The sequence below is a fragment of the Panthera leo genome, chromosome C1 (assembly GCF_018350215.1).
Source record: "Panthera leo isolate Ple1 chromosome C1, P.leo_Ple1_pat1.1, whole genome shotgun sequence".
NCBI classification, from domain to species: Eukaryota; Metazoa; Chordata; class Mammalia; order Carnivora; family Felidae; genus Panthera; species Panthera leo.
Genome location: NC_056686.1, coordinates 856,141 through 871,580, shown reverse-complemented (window position 1 = coordinate 871,580; position 15,440 = coordinate 856,141). Strand labels below are relative to the sequence as shown.

At 62.6% G+C, this 15,440-nt stretch overlaps 1 protein-coding gene across 4 annotated transcripts in view; it reads left to right on the top strand.

The window, feature by feature from the left end:
• Positions 1 to 15,440, top strand: part of CFAP74 (cilia and flagella associated protein 74) — a 64,210-nt gene that overhangs the window by 12,647 nt on the left and 36,123 nt on the right. For all 4 annotated transcript variants that reach the window (XM_042951699.1, XM_042951701.1, XM_042951698.1 and 1 more), the window contains exons 5-14: positions 1,077 to 1,175; positions 2,817 to 2,921; positions 8,049 to 8,222; positions 8,667 to 8,777; positions 9,158 to 9,260; positions 10,096 to 10,253; positions 11,447 to 11,651; positions 13,035 to 13,196; positions 13,679 to 13,852; positions 14,348 to 14,466. In XM_042951699.1, coding sequence (XP_042807633.1) covers positions 1,077 to 1,175; positions 2,817 to 2,921; positions 8,049 to 8,222; positions 8,667 to 8,777; positions 9,158 to 9,260; positions 10,096 to 10,253; positions 11,447 to 11,651; positions 13,035 to 13,196; positions 13,679 to 13,852; positions 14,348 to 14,466 — 1,410 coding nt within the window. The remainder of the gene's footprint in view (positions 1 to 1,076; positions 1,176 to 2,816; positions 2,922 to 8,048; positions 8,223 to 8,666; positions 8,778 to 9,157; positions 9,261 to 10,095; positions 10,254 to 11,446; positions 11,652 to 13,034; positions 13,197 to 13,678; positions 13,853 to 14,347; positions 14,467 to 15,440) is intronic.

Below are 15,440 nucleotides of genomic sequence, written 5' to 3'. Positions count from 1 at the left end.
TTAGAGCCCGCGCTCTGGGTTTGGTTCTGCTGTCCTCATCACAGGAGCTAGAGTTTTGAATCGGATTCGATCCAGGCCCACACGTTGGTCGCTTGTCCTGTCGGGTCTGGGAGTTCTAGAACGCTGACGAGGTGCTGCAGCGCAGCTGTGTGCCGGGTGTGCGGCCCTCCCAGGCCTCTCCCCGGTGCCCTTACACGCCTGGCCACGTTCACGTGTGCCGGTTCCCGTGAACTCTCATTTGGGCTGAGGTCACACAGGTGGCCCCTCTGAAGGGCTTTCAGGAAACAAGACCCTGATCAGGCAGCTTGATTGTGTGAGAGAAATCCCTGGAAAGATGATGTCACCTCAGCTCCTAACCTGGGCAAGGGGGACAGATGACCGGGGCCCCTGGCCTGGGCAAGAGGACAGATGACTGGGGCCCCTGGCCTGGGTGAGGGGGGACAGATGACCGGGGCCCCTGGCCTGGGCAAGGGGGGACAGATGACCAGGGCCCCTGGCCTGGGCGAGGAGGGACAGATGACCGGGGTCCCTGGCCTGGGCGAGGGGGGACAGGTGACCGGGGCCCCTGGCCTGGGCGAGGGGGGACAGGTGACCGGGGCCCCTGGCCTGGGCGAGGGGGGACAGATGACTGGGGCCCCTGGCCCGGGTGAGGGGGGACTGATGACCGGGGCCCCTGGCCCGGGTGAGGGGGGACTGATGACCGGGTCCCTGGCCCGGGTGAGGGGGGACAGATGACCGGGGCCCCTGGCCTGGGTGAGGGGGGACAGATGACCAGGGCCCCTGGCCTGGGCGAGGGGGACATATAGCCGTGGCCCCTGGCCTGGGTGAGGGGGGACCGATGACCACGACCCCTGCCCTGGACGAGGGGGGACATATAACCGCGGCCCGTGGCCTGGGTGAGGGGGGACCGATGACCGCGACCCCTGCCCTAGACGAGGGGGGACATATAACTGCGCCCCTGGCCTGGGTTAGGGGAGCTGAAGGAAGATGGGTTTCCGTCCGAGGCTCCTGAGGGAGAGCGTGCAGAGAGACTCGATCCCAGAGAACTGCTTATCCGGATTCTGACTTCCCTGCAGAGGAGAGCTGCGTGCTTGCCGCCAGAGGATGGAGCTCATCGCCAAGCAGCAGGCGAGCGTGGCGGCCGAGGTGGCTGCAGGGAGAGAGGCCAACAACACGTAGGTCGTGCGCCCCGGGCGCTGAGCGGGGCGGGTAGTGGGGGCCCCCAGTGCCGCAGCAGAAGGCGTCCGGTCACCCGACTCGTCATCTATACTAACACCTGCTGCCTTCAGGTGCACGAGGAAGCAGACTGGCCACCCTCCAGGGTGGGGAACAGACGCACCCCAATACGGAAAGAGACAGGTGGTCACAAGGACAAGAGAGCTGGTGGCCGTGAGGTCAGGAGAGGTGGTCACTTTGAGGCAGGTGGCCAGGGAGGCTTCCTGAGGAGTTGCCTCCAGGCTGGAACCTGAGTGAGAAAAACAACTTGCCTGCAGTGACTAGGAAGGAACATTCTGGCGGTGAGGATGTGCAAAGCCGTAGAAGTGCCCAAAAAGAGAGGCCACTCTGTGGGGACAGGGCAGGGACACCAATGAGCTTAGGGGAAGAAACATCAGGACTGGCTTTGTCTCGATCGACCAGCCAGGTAGTGCCACTACCCAGATGAGGGGACAGGACAGGCAGGGGGTCAGAGGCCTGCACGGCTACCTCACGTGGACACATCTGCTTGGAGCTCCCCGCGCCCGGGGCTGGTATCCACAGGTGAGCCAGGTGGCGTCCATGCACTTCAGGCCCTATCGGTCTCACAGCAGCCCTTTGAGGGACCCAGGGACACTAAGTGAGCTGCCCGGGGTCACGCTGCTGAGCGGGGACACGGTGGGACGTTGGTCCTGGCGCTCTGAGCCAGAATCTGAGTGTAGCTGCCCCACTTGCTGCCAGGAAGGGACGAGCGCCAGGCCCCACTGGCCCCAGGAGGGCAGAGGGCCTCCTGGAGGCTGGAGTCCTGGGGGTCACAGGACAGACAGGACAAGGTGCCAGACAGTTCACCCAGCAGCAGCGTCGTGAGGCCTGCAGCCCAGCCCCCTGCAGGCAGAGACAGGCTCTTTTGTAGGACTTTAAAATCCACCTGATTCTATGGGACACAGCAGGCTGGATGTCGAGAAATGAGGGCCACACCAGCTGCTGGAAACCCACTCCCCAGCCGTACACGTGTGGGGTCCTGATCCGTGGTATGCACACACCGGCCCTGAGGTCTCTGTCACCCAAGGCTATTTCCACACAGCCCCACTGGCCACCCCGTGATCATCTGTGATAATCTGTGATTATCTCAGAACGTGCCTGAGCGGTCGGGTGCCTGGGCGGTGCACTGAGCCGGCCACAGCCCGGGACAGAAGAGGGTGCAGAGTGGACTCCCTACCTAGAGTCTCCCAGGGGCGTTTTGGCCGCCTGACTGCTTCCAGTCGGGCGAGTGTGCAGGATCCTTCCCTGATCTGAATGGGCCCGCAACTCGGACAGGCTGGAACCAGGGGATCCGGCTCCCTGACCCCGGGAGGGAAGTGGGCACTGGTGTGGCCAGGGCAGGTGCTCTAGCGGGTTCTGTGCCTGGCCAAGCAGCCAGAAGTAGGCACGGGGCAGCTGTTCTTGAAGGCCTTCCCCGCTGGCCGGTGTAGACAGATTTCTCTCTTGAAAATGAAGAGGCCAGCTGAAGGCCTCAGTGGGATAGTGGCCACCGGGGGCTTTCTCTGGGAGCCAGGCTGACGCCACCTCCCCGCCCCCCCACTCCCCTGCCCCCCTGCCCCTCTGCCCCCGTGCCTCAGCAGTGCCTCCGTGGGCCGCCTCCAGGCGGTGTCCAGACGCCTGTGCACGGAGCTGGACGACGAGAGAGCCCTGCAGTCCCAGCTCAGAGCCGCGTTGCTGAAGAGCGAGTGAGTTGGGGGCGGAGGGGGGCTCCCTGCGCACAGGCAGGACGCGGCCCGCGTGGTTTGCGTGCGACTTTTAAGCTGCCTAGGAGTGGGAACGGAGCCCGTTAAATGAAATCATTGAAAGGATAAGACTTCACGTTTTTTGAAATGTTTCCCACTTTCTCCATGTTTGTTTGCGTTTCTGAGAACTATGACACCTGCTTCTTTTCCTTTCCCCTCTTTCCTGCTTCCTGCTTCCGGAGAACCACCAGCACCGTGTTTAAACAGTGTTTCACTGTTTCACAACCTTTCTAGAAGCAACCCCCAGCAAAGACACTGGTGCTTGGGTTTGGGTCGTAAACAGCAGCATTGCCTCTAGCTAGCTGCCGCAAGAAAGGGGGTTTAGGAGGGGATCAGATTCCTGGCGTCCCTCGTGCCCTGCTTCCCCCCCCCCCAGCGGCCCCCTCCCCCAGACGCTGGCCGGGCAGCCTCTGGGAAACGTGCAGGAAGGCACAGAGGGCCAGGACAGGGCATTGGCGGCAGGCCACCCGCTGCTGGAAAAACCACAGCTGTCCCCTGCCCCTCCCGACCACAGGGACTCTCGGGGAGCGGGGGGTGGGGACAGGAATCCATCTCTAACCCAGCCCTCCTTTAAGTTAGGCACAGTCCAGCCCTGGGTCCTGTGGTGCTTTAGCATAATCTAGTGGGGAGGCAGGAGGACAGAGAGGTGGCCGGGATGGTAGGGCCGTCTGTGAGTGAGCGTGGGAGGACGATGGACGTTTATGTGGCCCTTGTTTGACGGCGCAAAACACCCCGAGCCCCCTTGGCCCCAGCCGTCCTAGTGACATCCTTTACGGCAAGAGGGTCCCACTTGGGGGTTGCAGGGGGTTATCCCGTCTCCAGCCGGGAAGACCCCTCACCCTTCCATGACACTCGTGGCCTCCACATTTTGAAGATTATGGGCCAGTGAAGGCCCCTTAAGTTGTCTTTGCGTGATGCTTCCTTGTGACTGTTGGCTGGAATACCCCCGAGTGACGCCATGTCCTTCTGGGGGGGCCTCTCAACGAGGCGCATGATGGCGACCCGTCCCGTTTCCGGTGGGGGGACTTTGGTGGCTGGGTCGAGGTGGTGCCTGCCGGGGTTCTCCACGCAGCGCGACACCTTTGGAAATGAATCCGTAACGTGTGGTGGACGCTCAGAGGCTCTGGGATCCTGTCCTCGCCCCCTTGCGGGCGCTGGTGTCTGAATTGAGTGGTGTTTCTTGCCTGCACCAATCATGATGGCGATGGCGATGGCGATGACGGCCCCCAAAGACGCTCTAAGTCCGCGCTCCTTCCGCGGCCGCGGGCCGGCCTTCTGGTGTGAAGAACAGCGTCTCTTCTCCACATCCGTTTGCTTATCGGCGTAGACTCTGATTTCTGTTTTAGTCAGCGGCATACGGTCACTTCCGTCATTATTCGCCTTGACCCTCCGGTCCTCCCAAGTCGGTGAGCGGGCCTCTTTCAAGCTGGCTCCTAGGCCCTTTGACACGTCCCTGTCCCTGACACTCTTGGAGTGCTCTCGGGCACCAGGACACGTTCCACGCCCCCCGATTCATCCTCCCGCCCCAGCTCTGGACTCAGCCTGGTTTGTAACTGAGGAGTGGGGTTTGGAGGTCTAGAGCTGGGCACCGCTGATGCCCGTGGCCGCGAGGACCTTGCTGCTCCCAGGCCCTTGCGGCAGGCGGGGACAGCAAACCCGTGCACGTCTGTGTGTGTCCCTGTCTTGAAACCAGCTCCAACAGAACTGCAGGCTCGTCCCCACCCTCCCCCGCCGTGTCTGCACCTCCTTCCTGTGGCAGTGACCAGCCTGCCTGTCGCTACCCTCAACGTTTTCACTGGTTTCCCCGGTCCCCACGTGTAGCCAGTCGCCGACCCTTCCAGCGATCGCCCTGGGACCCTCCTCCTGCGGCCTGACCCCAGCAGCCTGCCCGCCGGCCGCTGCTCACGTGGGCCTGGCTGCTGCCGGACTGTCATTTGCTGCCTTGTTAATCAGCTTTCCCTGAGTCTAATTTACACACGAGAAAATGTATCCCAGACCTTCCCTTGTGCCTCTCCTCAGTCAGCAGCCCTGCCCCAGGGGACCACTGGGGACCGCTGACACACTGTGTCCCTTCCTATTAAATGTGTTCAGTGTGCCGGGGCACCTGGTGGCTCAGTTGGTGGAGTGACTGACTTAATTTCTGCTCAGGTCATGATCTCATGGTTCGTGAGTCTGAGCCCCGCATCGGGCTCTGCATTGACAGCGTGGAGCCTGCTGGGGATTCTCTCTGCCCCTCTCCTGCTTGCGTTCTGTCTCTCTCTCAAAAATAAATAAACATTTTAAAAACATGTTTTAAATGTGCAGAACCATACCTGTTTACCCGGCACCTGGTTTCTCCAGTCCACACAACGGCTCCCAGTTGCATCTGTGGTCTTGTGTGGAGCGGAAGTCCGGGTGCATCCGAGTTTTTTGTAATTATTTTATTTTAGAGAGAGAGCAAGCAAGCAGGAGAGGGGGGCAGAGGGAGAGAGAGTATCTTTGGCAGGTTCCACACTCAGCACGGAACCCGACATGAGCCTCGACCCCCGCAGCCCTGAGATGACCTGAGCCACCCAGGCGCCCCCACATCCACATTTTTACGTAGCAGGAGTCTGGGCGTGTCTGCGGTTTTTTTTTTTTTAATGTTTTTATTTATTTTTGAGAGAGAGATAGAGTGTGAGTGGGTGAGGGGCAGAGACAGAGGAAGACACAGAATCCGAAGCAGCTCCAGGCTCTGAGCCGTCAGCACAGAGCCCGACGTGGGGCTCGAACTCACGGACTGTGAGATGATGACCTGAGCTGAAGTCGGGACGCTTCACCGACTGAGCCACCCACGTGCCCCGCGTCTGCGTTTTTATGTAGCGGGAGTCCCAGGTGCATCCAGGGTTTAACACGGCAAGCATCATTACCCCCCCGTCCCTGGATGGCCGGGAACCTAGGAGCAGCGTAGCTGGGGTTCTGGCTCGAGATCTCCCGGGAGGTTACGGTTGAGATGTCAGTCAAGACGGCATCGTGTGGAGGTTCGCTGGGTTGGACGGAGGATCAGCTTCCAAGCTCGCTCAGATCGACCCCCCGCAGGCCTCTCCTGGGGCTGCTGACAAGGGACACTGAGCCCCCAGGGGTGAGCAAAAGCCCCAGTGTCCTCTCGGAAGTGACATCCCATCACCTCTGCCGCATTTGGATCAACCCTGAGACCTGGTGGGCGCGGCCTGCTCCACGGCGTGCGTGCAGGAGGCGGGGTCGTGGGCTGTCATCCTGAGGACTGGCCGCCTCATACTGAGTCTCACATAGGCCCTTCCCCCAGCAAAACCGGCTGCTGTGCGCGGCGCCTGGGGGGGGGGGGCGGTACACTGAGTGTTCCTCGCGCCTCTGCACTTCCGCTGTAAAATGTCATCGTGTGGACGTCACGGCAACGCAAGATGAGCTGAGTGACTCTAGCCCCGCAGAGAATCGCAGCAGGTGACAAGAGCACGGGTGGAGAAGGAAGCCCTGTGCGCAGAGGAAGTGACCATTCCCAGGAGCACAGATCGCCGCGCCCGCCTGGGTCCTGAGGGGCGCGTGTGCCCTAGTGGGGCGCGGCCTGCTGTCTGCTGCGGGCGGACAGGGCGCTCAGCGGATTGAGGCCAGCGCAGCCCTGGAGCGGGCGGGTCCGCGTGGCTGGCCCATCGGCCTCATCGACAGGAGCCTTCTCTCAAGTGGGGTCCTGACGTCCTCATGCTCTGGGCCCATCCCGGGAAGTCCCGCCACCAGCCTCTGGGCCACCAGCCACACCACGAGCGCCGCCGCGGGGTCTCCGCGGATCTGTGCCTCCACAAGCGGTGCCCCCGGACGCACATTCTTGGGACTCTGCTCTCAGGGATGACGCGCCTTCAGGCCCTCCTGTGTCGCTGCCGACCACACGCTGGGCAGAAGCCCCCTTCAGCCAGGGACTCCGAGGAGGTGGAGGGGTGGGCAGGCGAGGCGGGCCCCTCCAGGGGGCTCGTGTGCACTGGGGTGCAGGCGGGACGCATGAATCTGTGGCTCCGTGGCTCAGGTAGTGCCGCTCACTCATTCAACAAACGGTAGTTGAGGACCTGCGGTAGGCCACACTCCGTTCGAAGCATTTAGGGCTCGCCGGTGAATAGAACAAGTGAAAAGCCGTGTCCGGGGAGCCTCTGTCTTCGTGGTAACGGGAGGCAGACGATCAGCCAAACGTGAAGTTCGGGACGGGTGGCCCGTGTCACGCGGTCCCTGCGTCCCTGGACTCGAGCTTCTGTCCCACCTGGGTCCAGCAGCAAGGCCAAAGGCCACGGGCAGCCTCGCACCGCAGGCTCCGTGCAGGGGCCCGGCCACGCCCGGGGCAGGGTGTCTGCCGCAGGGGCCCGGCCGAGAGCCTTTGCTGACCTTCCTTCCGGCGCTGCGGCAGGCGGCACACGCGGACCTCACGTCCCCGAAGGTGATGCCCACACAGATCTCACTGGGCTAAAACCAAGGGGCTGGCAGGACTGCCTTCTTTTCTAGGGAGAACCTCTTTCCGGCGTCGTCCAGCCCCCAGACGTGCCCTCCTTCCTGGGCCCACGCCCCTGCCCCATCCTCTAGGCCAGCAGCACCTCTGTGCCTCTGATCTTCCTTCCACCGTCACCTTCTCTTTATTCAGAGAAAGTGGGACTTCAGTCAAATCGCCATCTTTTTCAGGCCTGGGGGCCAGCAATCCATCAGCCACGGTCAGACGTTCCCGCCGCCTGTCCGCGCCCAGACACCCCTCCTGTAGGTCACACAGGGTGCTCATATGGCAGCAGCCCACTTCCCCTCCGTGTCCTGTGCTGCCCCCCCCCCCCGGCCCTGTCTCTCGCTGCCGTGCCACAGGGAGCCTCTTTCAAAGGCGGCATCTCCCACCTGTGTCCCCGGCCTATTTCAGAGTGCCACACCGGTCCTCGGGCCAGCCGTGGACACCCTGCGGCTGCAGGCCCAGAGGGCTTCCAGGAGGAGGAGCCGCCCTTGACTGGTGGTCGTCAGAACTGCGTGGCCAGGCCCTCCCGGACCCCCTGGAATGGACGCTCCTCAGAGGGTGTGGCCTTTGCCGACACAAACAAAAGTGCCTCTTGTTTGAAGGAGCGCCATGTGGCACATTGCGATCCAGAAGGGACAGCTTGAGGACGTCCGATCGTCTGCCCAAGAGGAGGAAGCGGCTGCCAGGAAGGGCCTCCGGGTGCACGCGGCCGAGCAGCTGCACCGCGAGGAGGAGGCCCTGAAGAAGGCCGAGAGGAACCGGCTGCTGAGGGTCAGGTGGGTGGCCAGGACCTGCCGGGGGGCCTCAGCCCTTCCCCAGAGCCAGCTCCTCTGTGGCCCCGCCTGAGCCCCTGGCCAGAGTCCTGACCCCGCGGGTCCCCGGGCGCAGCCCCTGCCCAGGGCCTCCTGTTTGGCCAGGCTGCTGAGCAGGGCAGAACAGCGCCCAGAGGTGCGTCACAGGCCCGCTCCCGCTCCCCTGGTGCGGTCCCCATCTCCTTCCCTCCCAGTCCTCGTCCGGGGTCCTCCCCACCCCTCCCCCTGCTCACCCCATCCGGCCCGTTGCCAGCTTTCCCTGCCGCTTCTATGGGAGCCAAGCCCCTGGACACCGGCAGCGCTCTCGCCCTGGGCACAGGTGCCGCCGGCCTGGCTCTCAGGGTCACCTGTTCCCTCAAGAGCCGGTGCTCCATGAGTTTCCGTTCCCACTGTCCCCCGCCACCGCAGGAAGGCCATGCACCTGCAGAAGGAGCACAGGCTCAGGCACCAGAAGCTGGTGGAAGATGCCAAGAAGAATCACAAGATCGCGGTGAAGTTCCTGAAGGCTTCCCTGGGAAGGTAGCGTCCTCAGACTCCCCCCCATTGATACCCTGGAGGAGAAATATAAGAAATACAAGAATCTTGTTTTTGTTTTACTGTCCCCGATTTTATTATTAAATCATTACCCTACTGTCAGAACATAATAAAGCTGTATTTTTAGTTTCGAGCTGACTTCCTGCTTGTGTTCAGAAAAGGACCTGCGGTGAGTTGCCAGGGGCCTGTCCAGAGAAGCCTGTTTCAGTGTTCCCTAGAAATTGACGTTCAACATAACGCTTTCCATGTGTCTTTAATGTGGTCACGTTTAATTATTTCCTTGACGGACGTGACCACCGTGCAGTTCTGTAACCGCAAGTCAACGTGCCCCGGTACCTGTGGTTAAAAAACGTGCCTTCTTCCAGAATCCGCGAGCAGGAGAGGGAGAAGGAGATGGGGTCCCAGGAGCACATGAAGAGGCGCATGGACGCCGTGCTGGCTTTGAAGAACAGTATCAGTGCCAACAGGGTAGGCGACCTGTGTCCACCCTTGCCCTCGGGGCACATCGCACTCCAGGAGGGACAGCTTGACACGCTCGGGGCCCCACGCAGTCCTACAGGAGCCCTCCAGGCAGGCGTGTTTCGTTCCAGGCGGGGGTCCACACCTCGACCCCTCAGCCTGCCCTGCCCTGTCATCTGGCTTCCCTGCCCCTTGGGACGGGAGTCCCGTGTCCTCAGACTCGCCACTCAGTCGCTTCCTGGGGGTTACAGAGCCTCCCCCCACAGGTCTGTTGCCCCTGGGCCCGTGCTGGCACTAGCCAGGTGCCCCGCCGGGCAGGAAGAAATCAGCGCAGGCCTGTCCTCCTGGGGCCTGGTCCACGGGAGGAGCCATGGCAGGTCTCCAGGGGGACCGGGGCGCAGCGAGGCCATGTGCAGGGGTCCAGGGTCCTGTTGGAGGAAGTGATATCCCCCTGGGGCCCAAGGGTGTGGCAGTTAGGCCTGGAGAGTGGAGAGGGGAACAGCATTTGCAAAGGCTCAGAGGCAAGAGCGAGCAGGCCTCCTGGAGGGGAGCCCAGCATGGCAAGGGGGCAGAGGCGAGGCACCAGGCCTGCAGCGCTGTGGACGACAGCCAGCTGGGGGGGCGGGAAGCCCCTGAGGATTTTAAGGACAGGTGGTTGGTGGATGGGCGGGACCAGGCAAGGGTGGGGCTCTGCAAACCTGTGCTCCGGCATCTCAGGGCTGAGTTAACGTCACCGGCTCAACAGAGAGCTGCCGTGTGTATGTGTGTGTGTGTGTGCGCGCACATGTGTGCACACGCATGTGCATGTGCCAGTGGTATACCCTCACTTTTCTCTGTTCCCAAGGAAACACTCCGGAAATTTCAAGCATGGGGCCAGGCCAAGGCAGAGCTGGCTGAGCAGAAGGCCCGGGCCCAGAAGGAGATGATTCTGGCCCAAGGTGGGGACGCTTTCAGACACCTTTTCCATCAACGCCAGCGCCAGGAGCTGGAAGCCCAGAACCGGTGAGTGCGAGGTGGCTTCCTGGGGGAGGTGCCCGCCTGGGCCGAGGGAGGCCTGTCCCTCACAATTAGCCAAGCTGCTTTCCTCCCTGGGCTTCTCCCCAGATGGGGGCTCCAGCCCTCCCTCCACACCCTGCTCCTCAGACCCCAACAGGTGAGGCCTCCCGTGGGCCTCAGAGCACAGACCTTTCGACCCCCATCACCTCTAGCGTGGCCCCCCTCAGGCTCCTGGCCTGGCTTCCTGGTTTCTCAGGAGCTGCCCCAAGCCCCCGACGCAGCTCACTCTCTCTGTGTCTCCGGGCTCTCCAGGCCCCTCCGCGGGGGGCCGTGGGGGGTCTGGGCTCACCCTTCACGCCCTCATGGGCTTCGCTTTCCGATTTCCTCCAAAGGGCACCCGGTGCTGCCTTCTCAGTATGCCCTGCACCCTCGTCATTCACCCTGAGAACCCCCCTCAGCCCTGCAAGGTCCCAGTACACAGCTCTCCAGGCCACACTCTGTCCTGCCTCCCGCCCCCACACCCCCCGCAGGCGTGGGCTTCCTGAGATCCAGAGGTCCGCCTTCTGGCCCTGCCCACCTCCTGAAGGGCACATCCCTTCTCCCCCCCCACCACCACACCCCCTTCACAGGCACGATTGGTGCGTACCCGGCTGTGGCCTCCTGGTCCTCTCCCTGGGGACAGCATCTCCTGCCAGGGAGTCACAGTGCTCTGGCTGTCACCACAGGAGCTGTGCCATCAGTCGTCCTGCTAGGGGCTCCCAGGGGCGGCTCCACCCGTGCCTCCGTCTGGCGCAGGCCGGGCACGTAGGAAGAGCCAGGGACAGCGTTGGAATGAGTGAAGAAATGAATGAGTGAAGGAATGAATGAGCACGTGAGTGAATGGCCTCGAGCCCTAGTGAGGCCGTGGTTTGTGCCTCGCTGGAGTGCCCGGCTGCCAGCCTGGAAACCTGGAGTAAAAGGCACGTCCTGTGGGGTCAGGTTTGCTGTGGGGCCCGGGCGGGGCAGGAATCTCAAGGCCCGGGTCTCCGGCCTGGCAGCCTTCCTGGGCCTCATCTGTCTGCTCCCTTGGGAGCCAGGGGGCCCGGCCAGAATCAGCTCCCGGCAGCCCTGAGCCCAGCGGGGCGGCACCTCCCGAGGGAGGGGCCCCAAAGGCAGCTCGCAGCTCACCTCCCCTGGTTCCACACGGCGTTTTCCCACAGCGCCTTCGAGGAGCAGCAGAAGCTCAGAAAGCAGGAGATCATAGGTCGGATTCTGAAAGAAGAGGCTGCGGAAGAAACCAGGAGGAAGAGGCAGTCTTCTCCCACCAGAGCCACGGGCCGGCTGACCCTGAGAGATGAGACGTGGGGCTACGTCGCGGACGTCTGCGAGGACAGGGGCACGGTGGCCCTTCCCCGCAACCTGCTGGTGAGCCAGAGGCCCCTGTCTGGTCACAAGTCCCCGGGGACGTGGTTGGGCCTCGAGACATTGTGTGACCATCCCCGGCTAAGACCCCTCAGCCGAAACCGTGTGGCCTGCACCAGGCTGTCTTCCGGCCTCCCTGCTCCCCGGGGGCCCCGCGGGGGGGACGCGCTCGGGCCTCCCCACGGCTCCTCTCTGCGGCACGCAAGATGGCGGGCCACACGGCGTCCACCTGGGAGCTGTCCTTTCCCAGGTGACGGCGCAGGTACAAGGGGCCGAGACCCAGGTCTCTGGTGGCTCATCCGCCGCAGGATCCGCCTCTGCGGACTCCACTGCAGGTGCGGAAGCCCGTAGCGTCCTCTGCAACAAGAGTGGCTCAGGCCGCCTTACCTGTCCCTAGACAAAAAGACAGGCAGTGAGCACAGGCCAGTCCCGGGCCACGGGGCTCTCTGTGCACATGCCTGTCACCACCCTGGCACCAGATGCTCTCAACACCCCCCAGAGACCAGCCGCTTCCACGTCCTGTACCCCCTCGCCGCTCACGCGTCATCCTCCTGAGGGCCGGCTCCAGGCCAGCACCCCCACCCCACCCCCGGGGCTGGTGACCCATACCTGTCTCCAGGAGTGAGGGGCAGGGACATCAGGACCCCTCCTGAGCCCAGTTCAGCACTCCCACTCCTGCCCCGTGCGCCTCGAAACCTGAAGGTGCGGGTCGCCGGCTCCCCGGGGCCTCTGCGGGCTCTTCACTCTGTTCCCAGGCGCGTTTTCGGTCTCTGCCCGGTCCCTGCCCGCCACTGTGGAGTCTACCCCTCTGGGCCGTCACCCCTGCCGCCTCCTCCCTGGCCTGCCCAGCCGCCTGCCCTGCCGTCCACACTAGGTGTCCTGTGTTTCTCCGTGTCAGCACCCAGTCTGCTTCCCCGGGAGGTCTCCACACATCGCAGCCACATCCCCCTCCGTCTACGGCTGATGCTCCCTAGAGGGAGGCCCCACGCCGTCCCCTCTGAAGCCCAGTCCCAGAACCCGTGTCCTCCGGAGGGAAGGCTTTTCCAGGGCGTGGTTTATCTAAGCAAAAATTAGAAATAACACGAAACTGAGGATGGTGAAGAAGATTGTAGCAGGCCCGTAAATCCATGTTCTGTGGACTCTTTTGTGAGTATTGGAGAAAGATATGTAATGATGTGTCTGAAGTTACTTATATTTGAAATGGGAAAGGGTTACGAAACAGACCGTGTTCTAGTCTCCAGGTAAAGAGGAAAAGAACCCGTAGAAGAGCCAGGTTGTCCGTAGCCATGTGCCCGAGGGTCTTGTGATGGCGGCTATGTTCTTCTCTCGCTGATCTGTAGAGTCCCTTGTCTTCTGTGATTAGCTATGAATTTCTCTCCCCAACAGCAGGACAGCGGAGCGGTCTCACCCCCCAGAGCCTCTCAGTTACTGGAAGCCATCTCCTATGAGTGCGTCCAGGGGGACTCGGGGAACATCACCTGGGAACATGACACGCTGGCCGAGCCGGAGATCCCCGGGCTCTGGAAGGAAGACTATAAGCCGAACCAGGTAAGCGCTTCCTGCCCTCAATTCCGAGAAGTTGGACAGCAGCCCCGACGCCGGCTGACCTGGAGTCAAGGCCGCAGACAGAGCCCCTTCCCCACCATGTCCCTCAGGGAGGCACCTTTATTTGTGCTGCCTGAGAAAACATGGCTCCGGTTAAACATTTCAAACCTTTCTCTTGGCCTAATTGAAAAATCTAGAAACCCCCCGCCTCTGCCGTCACTTCCCACAAATCCAACGGGATCCTGGACGTGCCTGCTCGTCCCTCTTTCCTTTTCCTCTGAAGTGAGGACCGCCAGCCTCGCTCAGGCCAGGGCTCTCTAAGTGGCCTGCCGGGCGGTCGCGCTGCCCCTGCCCCGGCCGCTCTGGGCCCTGACGCCGTGCCGCTAACTTCTGCGGCCCCCGGCTGCCCTAGGCCACCTGGAGAGGATCGCCTCGCTGGGCCCGGGCTTGCCCTCGAGCGCGACGCTGTTTCTGTGGAAACCCAGGTGCCCAAAGAGGAGGTGGACAGGAAGCCCGTGGGCGGGACAAAGATGGACAAGGACATCCTGGCGCGCACCATGGAGCAGCTGCGCAGCAGGGTGACCCACAGGCAGGTGGCATCCGGGCACGAGTTCAAAGGTCGCCCCTTCAATAGCAAACCCAAGCTCATCCACTTCAAGGTGAGGAGGGGCTACTCGCCTGGCCTGGTGCTGAGAGTGTTGTGAGGGGTCAGACGCCAGCCCCACAAGGGGACCCGGCCCGGGGGACAGCCTCCCTGGAAAGGGACGGTGAGGAGGTCGGTCCTCGCACGTAGTCACAGCCGCCGGACTCTGCAGGGGAGGAGGCTGGCGGGCTCCTGGGATGCCACACGGGCCCTAGTCCTTCAGACGGAGTGGGGTGCCGGCCCCAGAGCCCACACCGTCCGAGGTCCCCAGGAAGCCGTTTCCTGCCCCCGCCGTCCCTACTCTCCATGCGTCCCCAGGGGAGCGCTTCCTGAGTCAGGAAACCGTGGGACTTGTTCCTGGTCTCCTATCAGGACGCTCCTCCGCTCCTCACCGAGACCTTCCTCGTGTGGTCACACGCTGGCCGTCGGGGGGCACACGAGGAGAGGCCGCCGGGCGCTCACACGGCGCCTTCCCCCCGACGGCTTCGAAGGACTCCTCCGACTTTTCCAGGACTTCGACGTCGGCAAAGTGTACAAGAAGAAGATCACGCTGATAAACGCCACCTACACCATCAACCACTGCAAGCTGGTGGGCGTGGAGGAGCACCTCAGGGACTTCGTCCACGTCGAGTGAGAGCCGGCGGGGCGCGGGCGCGGGCGCGGGTGCGCCGTCCTCGGCCTTCACGCCCGCCTGGCGCTCGCTCTGGTGGCCGCTCCGTCTTCTTGTGCTGACGCGGCCCGAGGCCAGCCCAGGTGTGCGTGATGACTCTCCTTCCGGGTCAGTGTCTCGGTGCCCACCCCTCTGGGTGAGACGTCCCTGGCGGTTGTTGGGCCTTCTCTGGGTGAAGGTTCGAGCCGTCCTGCTTCAGGACTGTCCCCTCCCACTGTGTGCGTGTCCCCTGTGTAGCCACGTTTCTCTTTTCCTTCTTTGAAGCCCCGCTGGTGCTCGAGAGGCGGCCCCGTCTACCGTTTTCTTCCTGGCCCCTTTAACGCTTGCTCATGTCCCGCTTTAAGTGTTCCTCATTTTTCTCACGTTCTTGTGTCTCTCGCCGTGTCTGCTGTAGTGTCTCTCTTTTCTCCTGCTCCGTAGCATTTTGCCTTTGGTTTTAAGAAGGTTTCTTCTGGTTCTGCCAGCTTTTTATAGACGGGTCTGCAGGCCCGAGATGGCCCAGGATGGCTTCCCACCGCCCGTCCCCACGGCCTCTCCCTGTGATCCACACTCGCTGACCGTGGGACACACTGTTCTCTTCCGGGGGCTGCTTGTGGCTCAGACGTGGGATCTCTGTTCCCCCTTCTCTCTTTCCGCCAGCTTATCTGCATAGGCGCGTGTGGGCAGAGCGTGGCCAGAAATTCCTGTGTATCACTAACTTATTCTGTCCTGCATTCGTGCTGGAGGCACAGGATTTACTTGTGGTCTGCTAGTTTTTCATGTTGATCTGCGGGTCTCTGGGGGACTTGGGGCCCAGACTCGCGGTATCAGCCCCCCCCCCCCCCGGCGTCCTGAAGCACTCCTCCCCAGGACCGGGCTGGGGTCTGATTGGCGGCTGTCTCCCCCCCACCCCCCCCACCATGGAGTTTATCACCCTCCGTCTGCTGGCTTCTGT